The 21,003-nt window shown below is 38.7% G+C and overlaps 1 protein-coding gene across 1 annotated transcript in view; it reads right to left on the bottom strand.

Moving 5' to 3' along the window:
• Positions 1 to 20,693, bottom strand: part of LOC124138155 (phosphonopyruvate decarboxylase-like) — a 31,837-nt gene extending 11,144 nt beyond the window's left edge. Inside the window, exons 1-7 of the mRNA XM_048386627.1 lie at positions 20,665 to 20,693; positions 20,412 to 20,528; positions 8,447 to 8,536; positions 5,940 to 6,078; positions 4,454 to 4,584; positions 2,624 to 2,783; positions 1,927 to 1,982 (exon numbers count right to left, since the gene is read on the bottom strand). Of these exons, the coding sequence (XP_048242584.1) occupies positions 1,927 to 1,982; positions 2,624 to 2,783; positions 4,454 to 4,584; positions 5,940 to 6,078; positions 8,447 to 8,479 (519 nt within the window). The 5' untranslated portion in view covers positions 8,480 to 8,536; positions 20,412 to 20,528; positions 20,665 to 20,693. The remainder of the gene's footprint in view (positions 1 to 1,926; positions 1,983 to 2,623; positions 2,784 to 4,453; positions 4,585 to 5,939; positions 6,079 to 8,446; positions 8,537 to 20,411; positions 20,529 to 20,664) is intronic.
• Positions 20,694 to 21,003: the final 310 nt, after the last annotated feature.

Raw genomic sequence — 21,003 nt, 5'->3', positions numbered from 1 at the left:
TTCCCATGGTTTTAATATATTTTCTATCTTTTAGGGAAAACAAGTAACAAAATGAGGCACATAAATATTACCATAACATGTCTGAAAAGGTTAAGTCAACAGAAATCAGACAAGATTTTGTGACAAGAATCAGTGAACATGTTCTATGTAACTCATCTACTGTTTGCAGTGCTCCATGGCAACATGTGATGCATCAGTAATGCTCTCCATAAGGAACAAAACAGAACTGTAAGGAGCTTCTTGGAGAACATGAAACAATGTTTGTTTGTTTGTTGTTTAACCCCCCCCACCCCCTCAGCAACATTTCAGCTGTATGACGGCAGTCTATAAATAATCCAGTGATTGGCATCATGAGCACCGATCTACGCACTTGGGATACGATGACATGCGTCAACCAAGTCAGCGAGCCTGATCAACCGATCCCATTAGTCACCTCTTAAGAAAGCATGGGTCGCAGAAGACCTATTCTAACCTGGACCTTCAAGCTTCACTTAAAACAGGATCATTTTGGTCATGTTAATGAATGAGTGAGTGATTTTATTACTACTATTAGCAATATTCCAGCAATATCATATGCACAACGGGGAACAGAACACATGGGATACATGAGAATGGGTTGATGGGTTAACATTACTTATAAACCCCCAATGACGTCATCCTATCGTCAGGGATGAGAATGGATATTTTCCTTTCCAGCTGAAACTTCTTTGCAATGGTGAGGTGAGTTGAAATTGGGTTTAACGTCGCGTCCAAGATTATTGCACTTATATAGCGACGTGCATGCACGTTTGTGTGTGTGTGGCTGCTTGTACTAGTCCGGACTGATGCCGATTTATAGTGCTAGCTCACTGAGATACCATGCTGCAGTTTAACATGAATACCCCACTCAGACACAGTATACTGACTCCGAGCCGACCAGTCCTTGTTTTAGCCCCTTAATGTCGAGCGCCAGACAGGGTAACAACAAGTACCATCTTTTAACGTCTTTTGGTATGATGCGGCCGGGGATCGAACCCCGGACCTTCCGCTCTCCGGGCGGACGCTCTACCACAAGACCACGGAGGCGGCTTCTTTGCAATGGAGTGTGGTCTATAATTTGGAGGTGTTTATGGGGGAAGCCATCAGATTTTAACAAATTTGTACTCACTAAAATTTGCAGAAATTTGCAGATCCGCGGAAGATTCTCACCCCTGTAATTTTCTCCAGTCGGGTTAAATCTTACAAACAGGGATATTATAATATCCCCGGGATATTTGCTACATAATGTTACAATATCACCGGGATTTTATATAATATCCCAGGATTTTAAATAATATCCTGGAGATTTTATTAATACAACTTCCGTTACATTGTAACATATTCATGTTTATCAATAGAAATTGAATTTGCATTGCATCACAATGTAATGGAATTTAAAATTAAATGACAAATGTTTTCTTTGTAATCACAAGGAAAACATTTGTCATTGGATTTTACATTTCATCACATTGTGTTTAATCATAAGGGACCCGTGAAGATCAGGTGTAGAATAGGTCTTCAGGAACCCATACTTGCCGTAAAAGGCAACAAAGCTTGTCGTAAGAGACGACTAACGGGATCGGGTGGTCAGGCTCGCTGACTTGGTTGAAGCATGTCATTGATCCCAATTGCGTGGATCGATGCTCATGATATCAATCACTGAATTGTCTGGTCCAGACTCGGTTATTTACAGGCAGCCGTCCTATAGCTGGAATGTTGCTGAGTGTGGCGTTAAACAACAAACCAAACAACCAACTTGAATTTTACGATAAAACATTGTTATCATGACGTCATTTCTGAAGACTTGAACATGGGCTCGCAACAGGTGACGTCATAAACAGAAAGCTTAATACAAGGAATACGATAGTTTAACAAACGATACATTTGGTCCTCTAGTTGAATAGATACCATTTTGGCAGCTGTTTCATCCCTCGGCAATATTCTACACGGAATGTCCATCAATTCTGTAACAAAAATGACAAAAAATCAATGAGTAAGTGGGTGACATATGTTGTTTCAAAGGTATTATGTTATGACTGACAGTATTTTCTCTATGAACTCGGGGTGACAGTTGGGATAACTATTGATATTGAAAGAAACTATTGTGATAAATATCGATAGTTTTCAGTGCATCATTTTACATGGATTTTAGAGTTGAATTAAACCTTGGAACTGAAGTTTCCTTTGAATGAGATAACCATCATAACAAATAAAAAGTAAAGTTTGAGATATGACTGATTTGTTTTTTTCTTTACCCTAATAATTTAAGAAAAAGAAACTTCCACATTAGCCTGTGTAAATTACTACCACTCATGATCAAAAGAAAAACAAATTTGAACAGCATTGCATGTATTTTGTTGATATGGTAAATACAATCGAAACTATCGATATTCCTAACTGAAATCGATACTATTGATCGGAAACTGATTTAACAATCGATTTATTGACTTTAAGTGCTTACCAATAGCAATATATCAATATTTTGATTTATTGTGACACCCCTACATTGAACCTAACTGTCAACCTGTCACTGGTTTCATAAAGCAGAGACACAATACTGTCACGCCAAACATAATTTCAATTTTTTACGGTTAGGGTAACTCACTGAGCATATCTGGAGTTATCTGCCCTTGAGCAAAGTGCTGAGGTTCGTCCTTGACCCCTGGCTGCCCTCGCCATCCAATCAGAAGGAGCAGTGGAATACTGTAAACTTTTGGAGATGTCAGTGACATCAAGGGGTTCACAGTATTGCCCAGACCTGAGTTCTACAAGAAACAAAATATTATTACCTTATTATTTTCAATTATGCCTAAGAATAATATTGTTCTGAAAAGAAAATACTGTTCCATTTCCAGGGACGTATCTTGGATTCCAAACGTAGTGCTTTTCCAGGCAAATTGGGAAAAATCATTATTTAGTTCCAAGTTGGGATTTTTTTAATATTTCTTTTTTTCCTTTATTTGAATTTAAACAATGCATTTACTACAATAATTTTAAACTAAGCATGGAAGCTTTACCTCTACTTGTCTTGTTATCAGAGAAATAAATAACATTACATAAAAGAAAGACATTATATGATAATTATCCATATGTATTTCCATATCATAAATATCAAATATTAGGAATAAAACATATGTATATTGCTTGCCAAAGGCTTGCATAATACAATTTTATATCAATATAATGCCACTTACTCAACAAAAGAAAGGTGAATACTAAACATGTTGGTTCATATATGAAGAATTACTAAAGTTCAACAATTGTTTGTTTATTTGTTTGTTTGTTTGTTTGTTTGTTGCTTAACGCCGCACTCAGCAATATTCCAGCTATATGAAACCAGTCTGTAAATAATCAAGTCTGGACCAGACAATCCAGTGATTGATAACATGAGCATCGATGGGATACAACACAGTTGGGATACGATGACATGTATCAACCAAGTCAGCAAACCTGACCACCCAATCCCATTAGTTGCCTCTTACGACAAGCATGGGTTTCTGACGAGCAATTCCAACCCAGATCTTCACAGGTCAGCAATGAAAATTCAAACACATCAAACAGAGTGGGCTTATCTTCAAACTCCACTTAAGTAGATATATTTTAATTCATTGATGGTATGACATATAACATATATATGACCAACTGGATTTCAAAATGACATTCACTGAACAATCTGTAGTCGATGCAGTACCCCAAAATGAAAGTAGCACACAGAATTAATACCCTGGATCAGCCATAATAAATATGACAATTGGTTTTAGTCATATCATTCATTAATATTTATGTTGCATAATTAACAAGCATGAAATACTCTTGTCCCCTGTCAATACCGCCATTTTCAGTCTAAGTCAAAAAGTCATTGCCATGAAAACTCGAAAAATAATTTGTTCTAAAATTTCAAACCATGAAAAGGCACCGGTTCACCACCAGGACCTATCCTTGTCCAAGTTTGGTTGAGATATCTCTCATGGTTTTTAAGCTCCGGAAATGAGTGAGTGAATAAGGTTTTACGCCGCTTTATCTATATTCCAGCAATATCACGGCGGGGGACACCAGAAATGGGCTTCACACATTGTACCCATGGCGTGACGAGCGAACTCATTAACCACTAGGCTACCTGACTGCCCCTCTGGAAATGAAACGTGACGGACGGATGAAGGACGGACAGACAGCACCCATTTCCATATCCCCCTTCTACTTCACGGAGGGGGATAATAATGGAATAACAGGACTAGAATTGTTTGAGGACAACAGAATACACAAGAACCATCGCTGTATGTTTGTTTTCGACATGTATCAATCTCACTTATAGCGTTTCAGAGTCATGGATCTTTGGGACATGGTATTTTTTTTCAAGTCAAAGATGGCAACTTGAATTGTCACAAACATCGAACATTGTATTGTCAATCAGGAAGTATGTATCCACTCTACCCACCTGTAGGTAAACCATCCCCGGGTGCCCAGTAGCTAAATGATAGCCAGCAGCCAAACCTACTGCGTTGCCCTCGTTAGCTGCGATCACATGATCTGTTTCTGGTACATTGACCTGAACATAAGCACAGTAGTCTGAAAGAGAACAAACAATAGGGGTAGATGCATGGGTGATCAGAGCAAGGATGGGTGATCAGGCGAGGTGAGGGGAAATGGGGTTTAACGTCGCGTCTCATGGGTGATCAGAGTAAGGATGGTGATCAGAGTAAGGATGGTGATCAGAGCAAGGATGGGTGATCAGAGTAAGGATGGTGATCAGAGCAAGGATGGGTGATCAGAGTAAGGATGGGTGATCAGAGCAAGGATGGGTGATCAGAGTAAGGATGGGTGATCAGAGCAAGGATTGGTATTCAGAGAAAGGACGGTGGTCTGAGTAAGGACGGTGGTAAGAGTAAAGGACGGTGATCAGAGTAAGGAACGGTGATCAGAGTAAGGACGAAGATCAGAGTTAAGAAGGTAGCCTTCCTCTTGTGGCATAAAAACCTGACGCTGGCGCATAAAACCATATATATACTCCTCAAGATACTGCTACCACGTAACATACTACCACAACATGACAATTTTTTCCTTTTAATTTGGAATTGTTATTGACATTTGCTTAGAAAACTTGGGGCCGAATATTGGCCTCTGAGCAAATCTTCATAAATCTATGTAATATGACCTTCAGATAAGAAAACATATGTCAGCATCTGAGGTATTTTTAACATATTATCATATTCCAATAAGTTGTACGACAGCACAATCAACTTCTTGTTCCAGCCTCAGGCTCTAAACAACATCCTTACTATTAATTATTTATTGTCAAACATTTGGCTGTGCAGCTTGGGCAATATTTCAACAATTACTTTGTAACTTTGCTACTCTTACAAAAACACATCCAAAGTAGGGCTGCAACGAATACACTATGAGGCGAATACAATTTGTATCATGAATATAGGGTAACGAATATGAATATTTATTCACGAATACAATAGGAGGTCAGCAGTTGATGTATTATTTATGATATTCAGTGAAACAATAACAAAATACATTATTTGAGATGGTTTGTTAATTATTAATTTATTACACATTTATATACTTTGCTTATCCAGATAGTAGTATCTGTTAAAATGCGACAATGACCAGTGACTACAATACTGTCAAATTATATATAAAAGAGTGTTGTCTTTGAAGAAATCTACACAGATATAATATGTTCTTATGGATATTGGTCAGGGTATGTAAATGCACATGACTGTATATTCATTAATATTCGATTCAAGTGACCACAAATAACGAATTTAATTCATGACTGGATACGGTTTGATTCACCGAATACGCAAGTGACTCTTAACAGCCCTAATCCAAAGTACCAGTAATGAAAAGGTGAAAGAAAGGTGAAACTGCCACATGGAAATAAAAACTAACCACACTGTCATCACAGAACTTACCACTGAGCAAGGAGTCGGGGACCCCAGTGAAGAAGTTCACACCAATGTCAGTGACGCATTGATGGAAAAAGGCGGGACTCAACTTCATCTGTCTTGCATCACTGGACATCCTGCGTAATGCAAAGCTGCAGACTCTTCGCTGGAATTCATTCAGAATAACAAATAATTTATACACACTGGAATTATCCCCTTTTCCAAAAGAATGGTCGTCTTTATATTGTCCCTCTTACTGGAGTGAGTGAGTGAGTTGGGTTTAACGCCGCTTTTAACAGTATTCCAGTTATATCATGGCATGTCAGCTTGATGTGGGAGGAAAGCTCGAAATGATGCAGGTCTCGGACGTTTACCACTTAGGTGAAACCCACGAGCACGGGTATGGTGCTGACAAACCTAGAAACATAATCAGAGCAACCAGGATTCGAACCCACAATCATATGTTTCTGGCGTGCCCAAGGGACGCAACTCTGCACAGCGAATCGCAGCGCCTTAGACAACTGGGCCACCCATGCCCCCTCCTTCTACTGGACAAAGAAAGGGACAAGACAAGTACAAGACTCAGTATTTTTCATATTGTATCCTCTACCAGACACAATAATGTTAATATTGTCTCCCACTTCTAGGCACAGTACTTTTGGTATTGTCCCTTGTACAAGACATTGTATTTTGGGTATTGTCCACTCTAAAAGACACAATCATTTGGATATTGACCCTTTAACAAGACACTGTATTTGGGGTATTGTTCCCTCTACAAGACACAATATTTTTGGTATTTTCCCTAGTACAAGACACAGTATTTTTGGTATTTTCCCTAGTACAAGACACAATATTTTTGGTATTTTCCCTAGTACAAGACACAATATTTTTGGTATTTTCCCTAGTACAAGACACAGTATTTGGGGCACTGTCCCATCTACAAGACAATTTATAGGGGAGTGGGGGGCTGTAAACAATATAATAGCAAATAGTGCAACAAGGCTCTGTAGCTCACCTGCACTTTAAAGAAATATTGTTATGATGCTTCCACCTTATGGTGACATGATCAACAGTGAGTGAGTGAGTATTGTTTTGCTGGCTTTTAGCAACATTCCAGCAATATCACGGCAGGGGATACCAGAAATGGGCTTCACACAATGTACCCATGTCGGGAATTGAACCCGGATCTTCAGCGTGATGAGGGAACACTTTAATCACTAGGCTACCCGACCGCCCCACAATCAACATAATTGGTGCAATTATTTAGAAACTTAGTGCCACTGTACTGTAGCTCAACTATATAAGCACATAATGTCAAAAAAGTCAGACACTTTACAAATGTTGCTGACAGCAATGATAGTCAAATATTTTCAAACATTTGAGGTCTAAAAGCCAAAAATGTCTGGTGAGATGGCCATGTTCAAAACCAGATTTGAATCTCAATTATCATTATTGGTGGCAAGTTTTAGTTTCACCAGCTAATGCATTTTGAGATATTTTAGGAGCATGGTCAAAGTGTAAAGGCAAAATCAACGTCGAAATGCAAACTATCCTGAAAAAGAGAGAACGTGTGTGTTGAGCCCATTGCTAACTATACATACCGTATTCGACGTAATAAGCGCCCCGCTCTAATAAGCGCCCACGACGATATTTGCTAATATATTGGCTAGGGAACAATCCCAATTAGCACCCCTTCCGATTATTCAATGTACACAAGACTTATTTCTTCGTGTAATACGTGTGTTATATGCATCCTTAATTATGGGAAAATAAATTCTGGAAAAACATATATTTACATTTCAGGCTGTCTTGCATAAACCACGAAATTTACGATCTTTCAATTGTTTTTCACCAAAATAATATTCTAATAAGAGCCCCCATTTCTAATTTTGAGAGCGCCCTGGGCGCTTATTATGTCGAGTACAGTACTCCAAATTTCATTAAATTTGAACAGAAATGGCTCAGTAAAAGCCATGAGAAGTTCCAGCTTTCAGTGTTGTTTCATAGACATTTACCGCTTGAAGAAACCCAGGCCTAGAAATATAATCAGGATTGGAACCCACAATCATAGGTTTCTGGCGTGCCCAAGGGATACAACTCTGCACAGCAAATTGTGGCACCTGAGATGACTATTTTGAAAAAATAATACCCATGCTTAAAATTGGATAAGAATTCTGTGAGGAATTTAAAGAGTGGGTAAGTGAGTGAGTGAATGAGTATGCCACTTTAACAATATTCCAGCAATATCATGGAGGACACCAGAAATGGACTTCACACATTGTACCCATGTGGGGAATCAAACCTGGGCTCTTGGCATGATGAGCGAACTTATTAACCACAAGGCTAATCGATTGCCCTCCATTTTTGTAAGAAGGAGATATAAATCGACATGAATCAATCAGAAGTGTTCAAATGGATGAGAACCAGACTCTTCTTCTCCACCCCCCCAACCCCCACCCCCACACACCACCACACCACCACACCCTCCTTCCCCCCTCCTTCCCTCTGGATACTGGAGATAAAGAGATGCTTACCATCACAGGGTGTGTGAATATATGCCTTGTCATCGTAAATGATGTTGGTACCACACTGCACTTTGATATTTCTTCTTGAAGCTATGTTACCTGTTTGAATGAATGAGTGAGTGAGTGAATGAATAAGTGAATGAAGGAAGGAATCAGTGATTAGAGAACAAACTAGAAATGTGCACAATTAGTCAAAGCGATTTCAACGAACGAACGAACGAACGAACGAACGAACGAACGAACGAACGAACGAACGAACGAAATTGAAATGTGTTTTCTTAGGTCTCAAAATAGTGCCATAAACATAAGTTTGAGAGAATTTAAGAGTATGGTGAGTGAGTGAGTATGGTTTTACGCCGCTTTTAGCAATATTCCAGCAATATCACGGTGGGGGACACCAGAAATGGGCTTCACACATTATACCCAAGTCGGGAATCGAACCCGGGTCTTCGGCGTGACGAGCGAACGCTTAAACCACTAGGCTCCCCGACCGCCCCTTAAGAGTATGGTCAAAACAAATGTAGCAAAAAATACATATTGAGCCGCACTAAAATTATTAGTATTGACTACAGATGTACCAAATGTCATTCAAAATTGAACAAAAATGACTGAGTAATGGCCATAAATAGGTTTATCAATATGACTGTCATGGAAACCATATTAGAAATTGAATTTGACCAACATTCGTTGGAACAAGCATTTGAAGTTTCAGCTTCATTAATTGGTCAGTGGTGTCTGAGGAAAAGATGTTTCCAACAGATGACACACAACGGACAACGGACATGCAGGACACGACATAAGTTCACTTGTCTCTCGGTCAGGTGAGCTAAGAATGCATAACATGCTCATTCAGACTGATGACACGACTTCCAGTTTCGAGGAACACATGCTGACAAGCTCAGACCAGAAGGTCCCATGCCGATAGCTACATCAAAAATAGGGTGTACTTCTGGTGAGTGAGTGAGTAAGGTTTTACCCCGCTTTAATTTTTAGAAATATTCATGCAATTTCAGAGTGGAGGAAACCAGAAATGGGCATCACACATTTTTACCCATGTAGGGAATCAAATAGGGGCCTTTGGTATGACAAACGAGCGCTTTGGCCACTATAGGCTACACCAGCGACCAGGGTGCACTTTTGGTTTAACATGTGAAATAACATTGCTTCTGGCTGGGAAAACACACGCCAATGGTCAGTCCCATGTTTCGAACTATTTAAATAACGAAGTTTTATGCAACTATGTTTGGATGACCTTGACTATGTGTCAGTGACCTTGACATTACATGACCTTGACACATGGCAGGTGTTGATGACAGCGTGTGCTTGTATGACCTGGGTGATGACTGACAATGAATTGATATCAATGGTGGTGTTCAACTGTTCAAGCTGCGATGTCAAAATAAAAAATAAAAAAATAAAAAAAACCACCCATATTTGTCTAAGACCAGATTTGTTTGTATGTTTGTTTTGTTTGCTTGTGTGTTGTCTAAAATGCACTCAGCAGTATTCCAGCTGTATAACTAATCGAGTCTGGACCAGATAATCCAATGATTGACATCATAGCATTGATCAATGCAATTGGGATACGATGACATGCATCAACCGAGTCAGTAGGGCTGGAACGATACACCTGATCCCATATGTACCGCGATACTTGCATGTACTTCAGCAAACATTTAAATAAAATTATACACAGCACTTTGTCGCTTATTTTATTTGTTGTCTCCTTAAAATGTAAGGAATGGTTGCACATCAACAAACAACAGAAAACTGAGCTGTGATCACCATATATTTTCACTTCTGATTAGTGTTTGTTTGGTGTAACAGTTATTAAAGCAATCATCTCAGGAAAGAATCAATATTTTTTACTCAGTGAGCGACTGTGGTTGCTACTTGTATCGGGAAATTAAAACAACACGATCCAGCGATGTATTGTCCCACGACTATAAATCAGTGAGTCGGACTAATCCTGCTAGTCCCCTATTCTGAAAAGCATAGTCACATTTAGGGCAAGCATGGAGTTGCTGAAGACATATTCTAAACCAGATCTTCACGGTGTTATAGATATGAAGGCTGGTGGGATCAACTTTAGTGTTGATAAACGAACAAAATTCACCAAAGGCATTCTGTCTTAAAACATATCACAATACAACTCTTGCAATAAAATCAAACAAAGCATGTCTTTGCCACTATTAGGAGAACAATTGTTCGACAAAGGGGTATGTTTTCGCGACTTGACCAAATGCAGCTGGTCATAAACTCCAGCCTCAGGGCAGAGTTTTGGTAGCTGCAGCCTTGTGCAAAACAAAATGGCGACAGGAGGAAGCAACAGTGCTGGTTTGGCTGCGTTGATAGATGCCATCAATGAGGTGAACCAGTTTTTGTTTGATAATATATCAAGACCACAGACTCGAGGATTGGGCTGGGATGACTCCAAATTTAGTACCCGGGTACCCAAACCCCCATTACCCGACCCTACCCAGGTACCCGCTGTAGTCTCAAGAGATGGGTACAAAATGTTGCGAGTTGTTTGAACAGAGCTCTGGCAAAAAGTATAAGACGATCTGATCAAGTTGTTATCGTTATTCAAACATATGTAAGCAGAAGCAATGCATGCATTGTCAGAAAGAAAAGCCAATATTATCGACTTGTAGCATAACAATGGAGCTCGAGATAATTTTTGGCATTAAACAATATATCGCATGACTAACCACAAGGGTTGGGACAAGTCCAAATTTACTACCCCGGTACCCACCCCCCTATTACCCGACCCTACCCGGGTACCCACTGTAGGTCTCAAGAGATAGATATAATATGTCCAATTGGGAATAGTTTGACTGTAGCCCTGGACAAAATATATTTAGATAGATGTATGAATCGATCTGGTCATGCATACACTAAAGTTGACTGAAGTATATGTTTGAATAAAGATACAACTTCAGTCAACTTTAGTGTATCTTTATTCAAACATATTAAAGTCTGGATGCATATAGTCAGAAAGAAATGCGAACATTAGTGACTTGTGGTGTAACCATATAGTTCTAGATCATTTTTGTCATTAAACAATATATCACATGACCAAACACGGGTCCGGGTAGTACTGTGGGTACCAAGGTCCTTATCAGTACCCACCCGACCCGAGTACCCGAGTTACCCGTCCAAGCCCTACTAACCACGGGTCTGGCTAATCATGTGGGTCCCCGGGTATGATCCCAGCGAAACTCAAGGAGGATCTATTCTGTTAACATTTGCCAGTCTTTTTTAAATGCAGCCTGATGCGAACCCTCATCGTGAATACAATGTGGAAAAGATTGCCCCTTGATATTCAACCAATTCAACCTTTTGGATTGGAAGTATTACCGTATTTTCTTGAGTATAGTGCGCACTTTTTTTTCCAAAAAACACAGCTGTGTAGAAGGGGATGCGCATTATACACGAATTATGAGTTTGGATGTTTTTTCCCCATGGAAAGACATTACCTTTAGCACGTAACACCGGAAATACCATGTCAACAAATCCATACTGAATTTCGCAAATTATTCATGTAAATACACTGTCTGGCTATAAAAAGTGTTCTTTGTATATCTGGACTTATGTTTGTAACTTATTTCATTAATTTTATTCAAAATCCCTTTTAATATTGTTTTAATTAATTTCGGCGAAATTGTGTGTGAAGTGATCGGAAGATCGCACAACTCACCGTTATTAACAGCAACCACGGTCAGATTACCGCTATTGACATCTTGAAACAAACTTTAGTTGACAGAGAATGGATACATATATCATAAATGCAATACTTTGATTCGTTAAAAGTCATATTTGTTTTTGTTGGACGATTCTATGTCAACACGTAACTATACTCAAGAAAATACGGTAATGTGTCCTTTGCAAATTATTACTCAGAGTTCAGTATTAAAATGGTAATTGCATATAAAGCTTACCTACTAGTAGTTGAAAACCAAGGCAGTTCACGTGTTGTTGCTGAAATCAACTGCATAACCCTTATGTTCTACTGAAGGGACAGCTCCAATGTCAACCTTCTCTTCTCCCGTTCTTTACTGACTGCAACTTTCAGATAACTTGGAAGAACTCCCAGAACAGCTAAGCCACATTGTCATGTAAAGTTTAGTTGTCAACACAGCATATTCTTCTCTTCAATATTCTGCACATGCTTATCATATTTAGACCTTACAGGTCATCCATGGTACTGTAGCTCACCTGCATATGGAGACAACAGTTTGAAATGTCAGCCTCTTGGGGACCGACCGTTTGATATATAAAATATATATATTGTCCCCGAAAATTCTTGAAAAAATAATCATGTTGGGAAAAAAAGACATTGCCAGCCACAAAAATTACATTGTTGCAAAGTTCTTTGCTCAAAAACAATTCAGGCTCATAGTTTTGAAATAAATACAAAATGTCAGACCCCCCTAGAATATTAAATGGTTGGTTCCTTAAAGGGGAAGTGTACACGCAAAAATCACTTTCTTTCTTTTTCTAAACAAAACGCAATTTTAGAATTAATTAGTATCTGTGTTTGAAAATATACACTCATTTCTTTCACAGTTAACGTAGGAAGCTCACAATAGTGTGAAAATGATATGCCGTTATGAGGCCTTCGTTTTTCGAGCTAAACAGGCCTGAGTTATCCCCCTTAGATTATGACGTAATTGGTGCCAATTCAACTGGGTCCCTGTCTATTCTCAACGCAAAAGATATCAAGTACCAGTTTGCGGTAAAACAACATGGCCTACGACACACTCCGGCGCAGTGGTGACTCAGCATAACACTATGCTGGCTGGCATCTGAGACGCTAGAATCACACACCTGTACCTACACCACGTGAAGCGGCTCTAACAAAGCATGATGACGTCATAATGTTTATCAATTGGCACCAATGACGTCATATTGCAAGGGGCATAAGCCATGGTGTTTTTGTTGTGGAAATAGAACACTTGGTAAATGTGAAAAATATAAATCGTTTTAATGCGAAAAATATGTTGATTAATTGTGATATTTTTATATTTTTGTCTATGACATTTCTAGGTTAACACTTTTAATGTGGAAAAAGTACAAGAAAAATAGGGTCATTTCCGTGTGAACTTGCCCTTTAACAAAAGTTACTGTCACCATGATATTCAAGTGTTTTACTGAGGATAAGACACTAACACTAAAACCCTAATGATTTGAATAAATTATTACATTCTCATAAGAAGGAATATATAGCATGATACATGCAAGAGTTCAGGTATCTAGGTCGGGAAATTACTGAGAAGAAGTTTACAGGGCCAAATATGCATTATGAGAGCATTTAAGAGCACGATTAAACAAGGTCAAACTTAAAAATATTGAGAAAAATTGGAAATCACTGCAATTGGAGTCACAGGCAAATTCTCTCATTCATGAATTGAGATCAGCAAGCCAGATTCTCTCATTCATGAATTGAGATCAGCAAGCCAGATTCTCTCATTCCTAAATTTAGTTCAGCAAGCCAGATTCTCTCATTCATGAATTGGGATCAGAAGCCAGATTCTCTCATTCATGAATTGGGATCAGCAATCCAGATTCTCTCATTCATGAATTGAGATCAGCAAGCCAGATTCTCTCATTCATGAATTGAGATCAGCAAGCCAGATTCTCTCATTCTTAAATTGAGTTCAGCAAGCCAGATTCTCTCATTCATGAATTGGGATCAGAAGCCAGATTCTCTCATTCATTAATTGAGATCAGCAATCCAGATTCCCTCATTCTTGAATTGAGATCAGCAAGCCAGATTCTCTCATTCTTAAATTGAGTTCAGCAAGCCAGATTCTCTTATTCATGAATTGGGATGAGAAGCCAGATTCTCTCATTCATGAATTGAGATCAGCAAGCCAGATTCTCTCATTCATGAATTGAGATCAGCAAGCCAGATTCTCTCATTCATGAATTGAGATCAGCAAGCCAGATTCTCTCATTCATGAATTGGGATCAGAAGCCAGATTCTCTCATTTATGAATTGGGATCAGAAGCCAGATTATCTTATTCATGAATTGAGATCAGCAAGCCAGATTCTCTTATTCATGAATTGAGATCAGCAAGCCAGATTCTCTCATTCATGAATTGAGATCAGCAAGCCAGATTCTCTCATTCACTCAAATTGAGATCAGCAATCCAGATTCTCTCATTCATGAATTGAGATCAGCAAGCCAGATTCTCTCATTCATGAATTGAGATCAGCAAGCCAGATTCTCTCATTCATGAATTGAGATCAGCAAGCCAGATTCTCTCATTCATGAATTGATATCAGCAAGCCAGATTCTCTCATTCATGAATTGAGATCAGCAAGCCAGATTCTCACATTCATGAATTGAGATCAGAAGCCAGATTCTCTCATTCATGAATTGAGATCAGCAAGCCAGATTCTCTCATTCATGAATTGAGATCAGCAAGCCAGATTCTCTCATTCATGAATTGAGATCAGCAAGCCAGATTCTCTCATTCATGAACTGAGATCAGCAATCCAGATTCTCTCATTCATGAATTGAGATCAGAGATCGTGTTCATTATATATCTGGACTTTAAATTAATCTATTTTATCAATTTTATTTAAAATTCCATATTGTTTACATTAATTTTGGCAAAATCGTGTGTGAAGTGATCGGTAGATCGCACAACTAACCATTATTGACAGCAACCACAGTCAGATTACCGCTTTTGGTGCCTTGAAACGAACTATAGTTGTCAGAGAATGGATACATCTATCATAAATGCCATATTTTGACTCGTTAAAAGTCATATTTGTGGCAATGTGACAGAAACATGTCAACATTACGTTTTCACGATCAAAATACATGTAAGACGGGAAGTCCCTACGGTGATTGGTCAAATTGGTCCATACGTAAAAATATCCTGCAAATAGCAATCGACTGTACCAAAGTGTTACGCTTATGATTCTTATAATTATAAATGTATACAGTAAAAGCCGCAACTAAAATAACATGATTTTGGAATACATTCTTCCTGATAAAATAATAATTTCAGATACAGTTTGTTCCGACCATTGCATCAAACTTCTTTGATGGTGTATCATTGGGTACTTTTTGACTGAATCACCAGTAGATTGTTGCGAGAACGTGTGCACAGCTGATTGTTTAGTTTACGAGAAAACAGACACGGTAATCTTACCTCTGCATATAAAACATTGCCTTGGAAAGCAGGAAATACAATTTTAATGGTAAATCATCATGTGTAGTGAAGTTTTATATCAAATTTTATATTTTTATCGACCAAGTTTGTTATACCTTTTCGTTCACCTGAATTCACGGATATATCTACGATGTTTTTTATTGCCAACAACACTCGATACATACATAGATGTAATATATATATATATTAGATCTTTGTATGTATCGAGTGTTGTTGGCAGTAAAACACATCGTAGATATATATGGGGGAGAATCAATGTCCCTGTTTCCGACTCATGTTGTCCAAATGTTTAAATGTCCGGTCAGCACTATTTCAAATCAGACATTTTGCAGTCACAATCAGACAAGTCCGGCACACAGACCGATTTCCGGGTCCCTAGTTAGCAGTCATCTTGATGCCATTTAGCTTTCAACCAAATGCGCACAGGTCGAGCACTTAATACTATTTAAGAATGCTTGATGTTAAACTTTGAGTCACATCTGACAGTCTTCACAGTCTGTCTACCACAACCTATAACACATTTATACATACATTGTAACTACACTGCCTCTGTTATTTCCAAAACCTAGAAATCACACGAACTGTCTTGCATCTTCCAGAGGTAAAGGTGGGGTGAAATTGGGTTTAACGTCGCGTCTAAGATTATTCCACTTATATAGCGACGTGCATGCACGTGTGTGTGTTTGGATGCTTGTACTAGTCCGAACTGATGCCGATTTATAGTGCTAGCTCACTGAGATGCCATGCCGCAGTTTAACATGAATACCCCACTCAGACAAAGTATACTGACTCCGAGCCGACCAGTTCTTGTTTTAGCCCCTTAATGCCGAGCACCAGACAGGGTAACAACAAGTACCATCTTTTTACATCTTTTGGTGTGAGTGAGTGAGGTTTTACGCCGTTTTTAGCAATATTCCAACGATATCACGGCGGGGGACACCAGAAATGGGCTTCACACATTGTACCCATGTCGGGAATCGAACCCGGGTCTTCGACGTGACGAACGAACGCTTTAATCACCAGGCTACCCGACCGCCCCCTTTTGGTATGACGCAGTCGGGGATCAAACCCCAGACCTTTCGCTCTACCACTAGACCACAGAGGCGGTCTTCCAGAGGTAAAGGAGTTAACTGACTATAAAAGTCCAGTTGCCACCCCTTCAAGTCTTTCTGTAATGTAATGTGATTCATATCACTGAGGACAAATAAAGAGGTAGAGGCTTCCATGCTTAGTTTAACATTATTGCATTAAACGCATTGTTAAAATTCAATCAAAGGAAAATAAGACATTTTAAAAAATCCCAATTTGGAACAAAATAATGATTTTTTCCCAGTTTGCCTGGAAGAGCACTTAGTTTGGAATCCAAGATAATTCCCCGGAAATGGAACAGTATATTTCTTTTCAGAACAATTCTGAGCCTTAATTGAAAATAACAAGGTAATAATATTTTGTTTCCTGTAGAACTCAGGTCTGGGCAATACTGTGAACCCCTTGATGTCACCGACATCTCCAAAAGTTTACAGTATTCCACTGCTCCTTCTGATTGGATGGAGAGGACAGCCAGGGGTCAAGGACGAACCTCAGCACTTTGCTCAAGGGCAGATAACTCCAGATATGCTCAGTGAGTTACCCTAACCATAAAAAATTGAAATTATGTTTGGCGTGACAGTATTGGTTTTCTCTGCTTTATGAAACCAGTGACAGGTTGACAGTTAGATTCAATTAATATTTTGCAGAAATAATGTCCACATATGTCACCCACTTTTTCATTGATTTTTACGACACACTTTGATATAGCTTACAAAATTGATGTCAAGAATATTTTAAGTACAGAATAATTTATGGACATTCCGTGTAGAATATTGCCAAGGGATGAAACAGCTGCCAAAACGGTATCTAGTCAACTAGAGGACTAAATGTAGCCACTGTTAAACTACCGTATTCCTCGTACTAAGCACACAGCTCCAATTAGCTACACCTGACTAACTTCTAGACAAGTCTGTAAGTAATCCTTTTGAGCGCCCCAACTAAGACTGAAACTCCACATCACAGTTCATATTGTCTTGGGACTTTTTCAGGAAAACAGCACTCCAGATTTATATTATTGCCTGGCAACTATTATCGAAACAGGTTTCGTGTCATCGACATTTGAATTGGGTTTGTTCACTACCCGTTGATCTCTGAAAACAAAATTAAGTTGCTGTGTCCATTTTCCTTGCTGAAATTAAGGAGTTATATTTTGGCTGGACTAACGAGTAATGCATAGTCAAAATCGCATAACAAAATTGACATCCGGTTTGTAAACTGCAGATTTCGGTCGATCGCAGGATCTGCAAAGCACGTGTGCTGGGGCTGAGACGGGTAACTCGGGTACTCGGTTCGGGTGGGTCCTGAGTAGGACCCGGGTACCCACAGGACTACCCGGATCCATGGTTAGTCACGTGATATATTGTTTAATGACAAAAACTCACTATAGCTCAGTGGTTACACTATAAGTCGCTAATGTTTGCATTTCTTTCTGACAATGCACACATTCCTTTTGACTTGTATATGTTTGAGTAAAGATAAAGCTTGAGTCAATTCAGAGTACGCATAATCTAATCGTTTGATACATGTCTCATGGTAGTTATTGCATGTGTTACTACTTACATCATTATACCACTGATGTGGCTGATACACACTACAAACGAGCCCATAATAATAAATACCGTATTCGACATAATAAGCGCCCTGCTCTAATAAGCGCCCACAGCGATATTTGCTAATATATTGGCTAGTGAACAATTCCAATTAGCACCCCTTCCGATTGATCAATGTACACAACACTTATTTATTCGCGTATAATATGCACTCGTGTGTTATATGCATTCTTAATTATGGGTAATTAATTTCTGGAAAAATGTATCTGTCGCAAATAAACATTTCAGTGTGTCAGCATAAACCACGAAATTTAACTTTCAACTCACTTTTTTCCACCAAAATAATATTCTAATAAGAGCCCCCTATTTCTAATTTTGAGAGCGCCCTGGGCGCTTATTACGTCGAATACGGTAAATGCTAATTTTTGGCCATATGGTAATCTTCCATTTAGATCTATACCTACAACTTATCAGTTAGGAGCGTATGAAACATAAAATAAATTGAGCTGTCCAGTCATTCTAGATTTCAAAGGTACTGAAATCGGTGTAATACATAGATATGCATAGAATTTATCATTATTGCAAATGATAGAAAAGTAATGAAAAGGATGACCATATTAACACACCTTTGTAATTATCAACAATAGAAATTGGCACTAATCCTATAGTCCTTACCAAACCGCTAAACAGTTAAGGCATGATAAGGATCAGTCATTTTTATGGGTTTTGATATGTACCGAGTCACAGTATGGCATTTATGATATATGTATCCATTCTCTGTCAACTAAAGTTTGTTTCAAGGCGTTAATAGCGTTAATCTAAACGTGGTTGCTGTTAATAATGGTGAGTTGTGCGATCTTCCGATCGCTTCACACACAATTTCGCCGAAATGAATTAAAACAATATTAAAAGGAATTTTGAATAAAATTAATGAAATAAGTTACAAACATAAGCCCAGATAAACAAAGAACACTTTTTATAGCCAGACAGTGTAATTACATGACTAATTTGCCTAGTTCAGTATGGATTTTTTTACATGGTATTTCCGTTGTTACGCGCTCACGGTAATGTCTTTCCATGGGGGAAAAACATCAAAACTCATTAATTCGTGTATAATGCACACCCCCTTCTACACAGCTGTGTTTTTTGGAAAAAAGGTGCGCACTTTACTCAAGAAAAATACGGTACTCAACAACAAAAGTTCCTGTGACACCAATATTTTAGTATATTTTTCAAACAAGTAAAGTTGTGCTCCAGCAGATGTGGACAGATATCCCACAGGATTTTGTGCGACGCCTGGTCAATTCCATGAGACGAAGATGTGTTGCTTGCATTGCAACCAGAAGTGGACACACATGCTACTGATTTGTAAACTGACATTTTGGCATGTTCATGTTTTTTATGAAATCACGCATTTTCTGAAGACAGTATGGCAAATTAAACCATTTGAACACTTACAGGAGTCATTTATCAGTTGCAAACTGAAATTGTTTCAGATTTGGTAAAAAACATAACTTTGCATTAAATCTTATTCAATGTCACCGGAACTCTTGTTGTTCAGTATATGTTAAGGTGAGTGAGTGAGTGAGTTGGGTTAAAGGCTGCTTTTAACAGTATTCCAGTTATATCACGGTGTGTCAGCTTAACGTGGGAGGAAAGCCCGAAATCATGCAGGTCTCAGACGTTTACCACTTCGGTGAAACCCACGAGGACAGGTATGGTGCTGACAAACCTAGAACATAATCAGGGTGAACCGGGATTGAACCCACAATCATAGGTTTATGGTGTGCCCAAGGGACACAACTCTGCACTGCGAATCGCGGCACCTTAGATGACTGGGCCACAGATATTCTGTAGGCACATTGGGAACTCAGTTTTATTTCTATTTAGATAAATGGACTGGACCACTATTGTATATCAGTTTTTTGCTAAGATAAGATAGGCACACCGAGAAGACAGCGCTGACAGAGAAATGCCGGTGATATAACGAAGCTAGGGCCTAGGCCTATATGGTATTATGTACCCCTACCTTCGTATTTTTGTCGACTCATATTATTTATAAGCAATCATTTGATTATTTTCAACATGATTTAACGTTTTTCGCACACTACTTTGATAAGAAGGTAAAAGTGTATGACGCTTACCTACCAGAAGGGTGGCGAACAGGGAAGTGCACGTGTTGCCGCTGAAATCGACGACACCGCTATGTGAATGACAGGTCAAAATCAACACACTTGCCACGCCCTCATAGCCGGCTCCAACTGTAAACCACAAAACTATCTGAAAAAATGCATATGGAATCATGTACTATTGTTACCAGCAAATTTAATCTAAAGTAATCAATAAATGCGCATACATTGTTAAAAGAATTTAAGCTAGTCATTCATAATAAACAACCTATGTAGCACATGTTCCGATCAAAGAAGGTAGGTAACTCTATGCATCCCAATTGAATACCGCTAGAAAACCCATTCACTCGATCTTTTCAGTGTTCTATGTTCTTCAGTGTTTCATGAAAATCATCGAAGTTCCGTTTAGCATAACATGGTTATTATTTTATATATACTGATAATGATTATCAACTACACAGTTCGAATGAACATGTAATACTAATAATAGCGTATATAGTTCCTGGATATAACAGGTTTTGTATTGACACGAGTGATTGCCCAAGCGAATAATTCTGCATATCAAATATACCTATACTGCAGTAGAAGTCACTTTTTGAAGAAGGAT

Source organism: Haliotis rufescens, unplaced genomic scaffold, assembly GCF_023055435.1.
Source record: "Haliotis rufescens isolate VD_foot unplaced genomic scaffold, xgHalRufe1.0.p SCAF_6, whole genome shotgun sequence".
Classification (NCBI taxonomy): domain Eukaryota; kingdom Metazoa; phylum Mollusca; class Gastropoda; order Lepetellida; family Haliotidae; genus Haliotis; species Haliotis rufescens.
The sequence above is the reverse complement of the archived record's forward strand: the minus strand, read 5'-3'. Positions and strand labels throughout refer to the sequence as shown.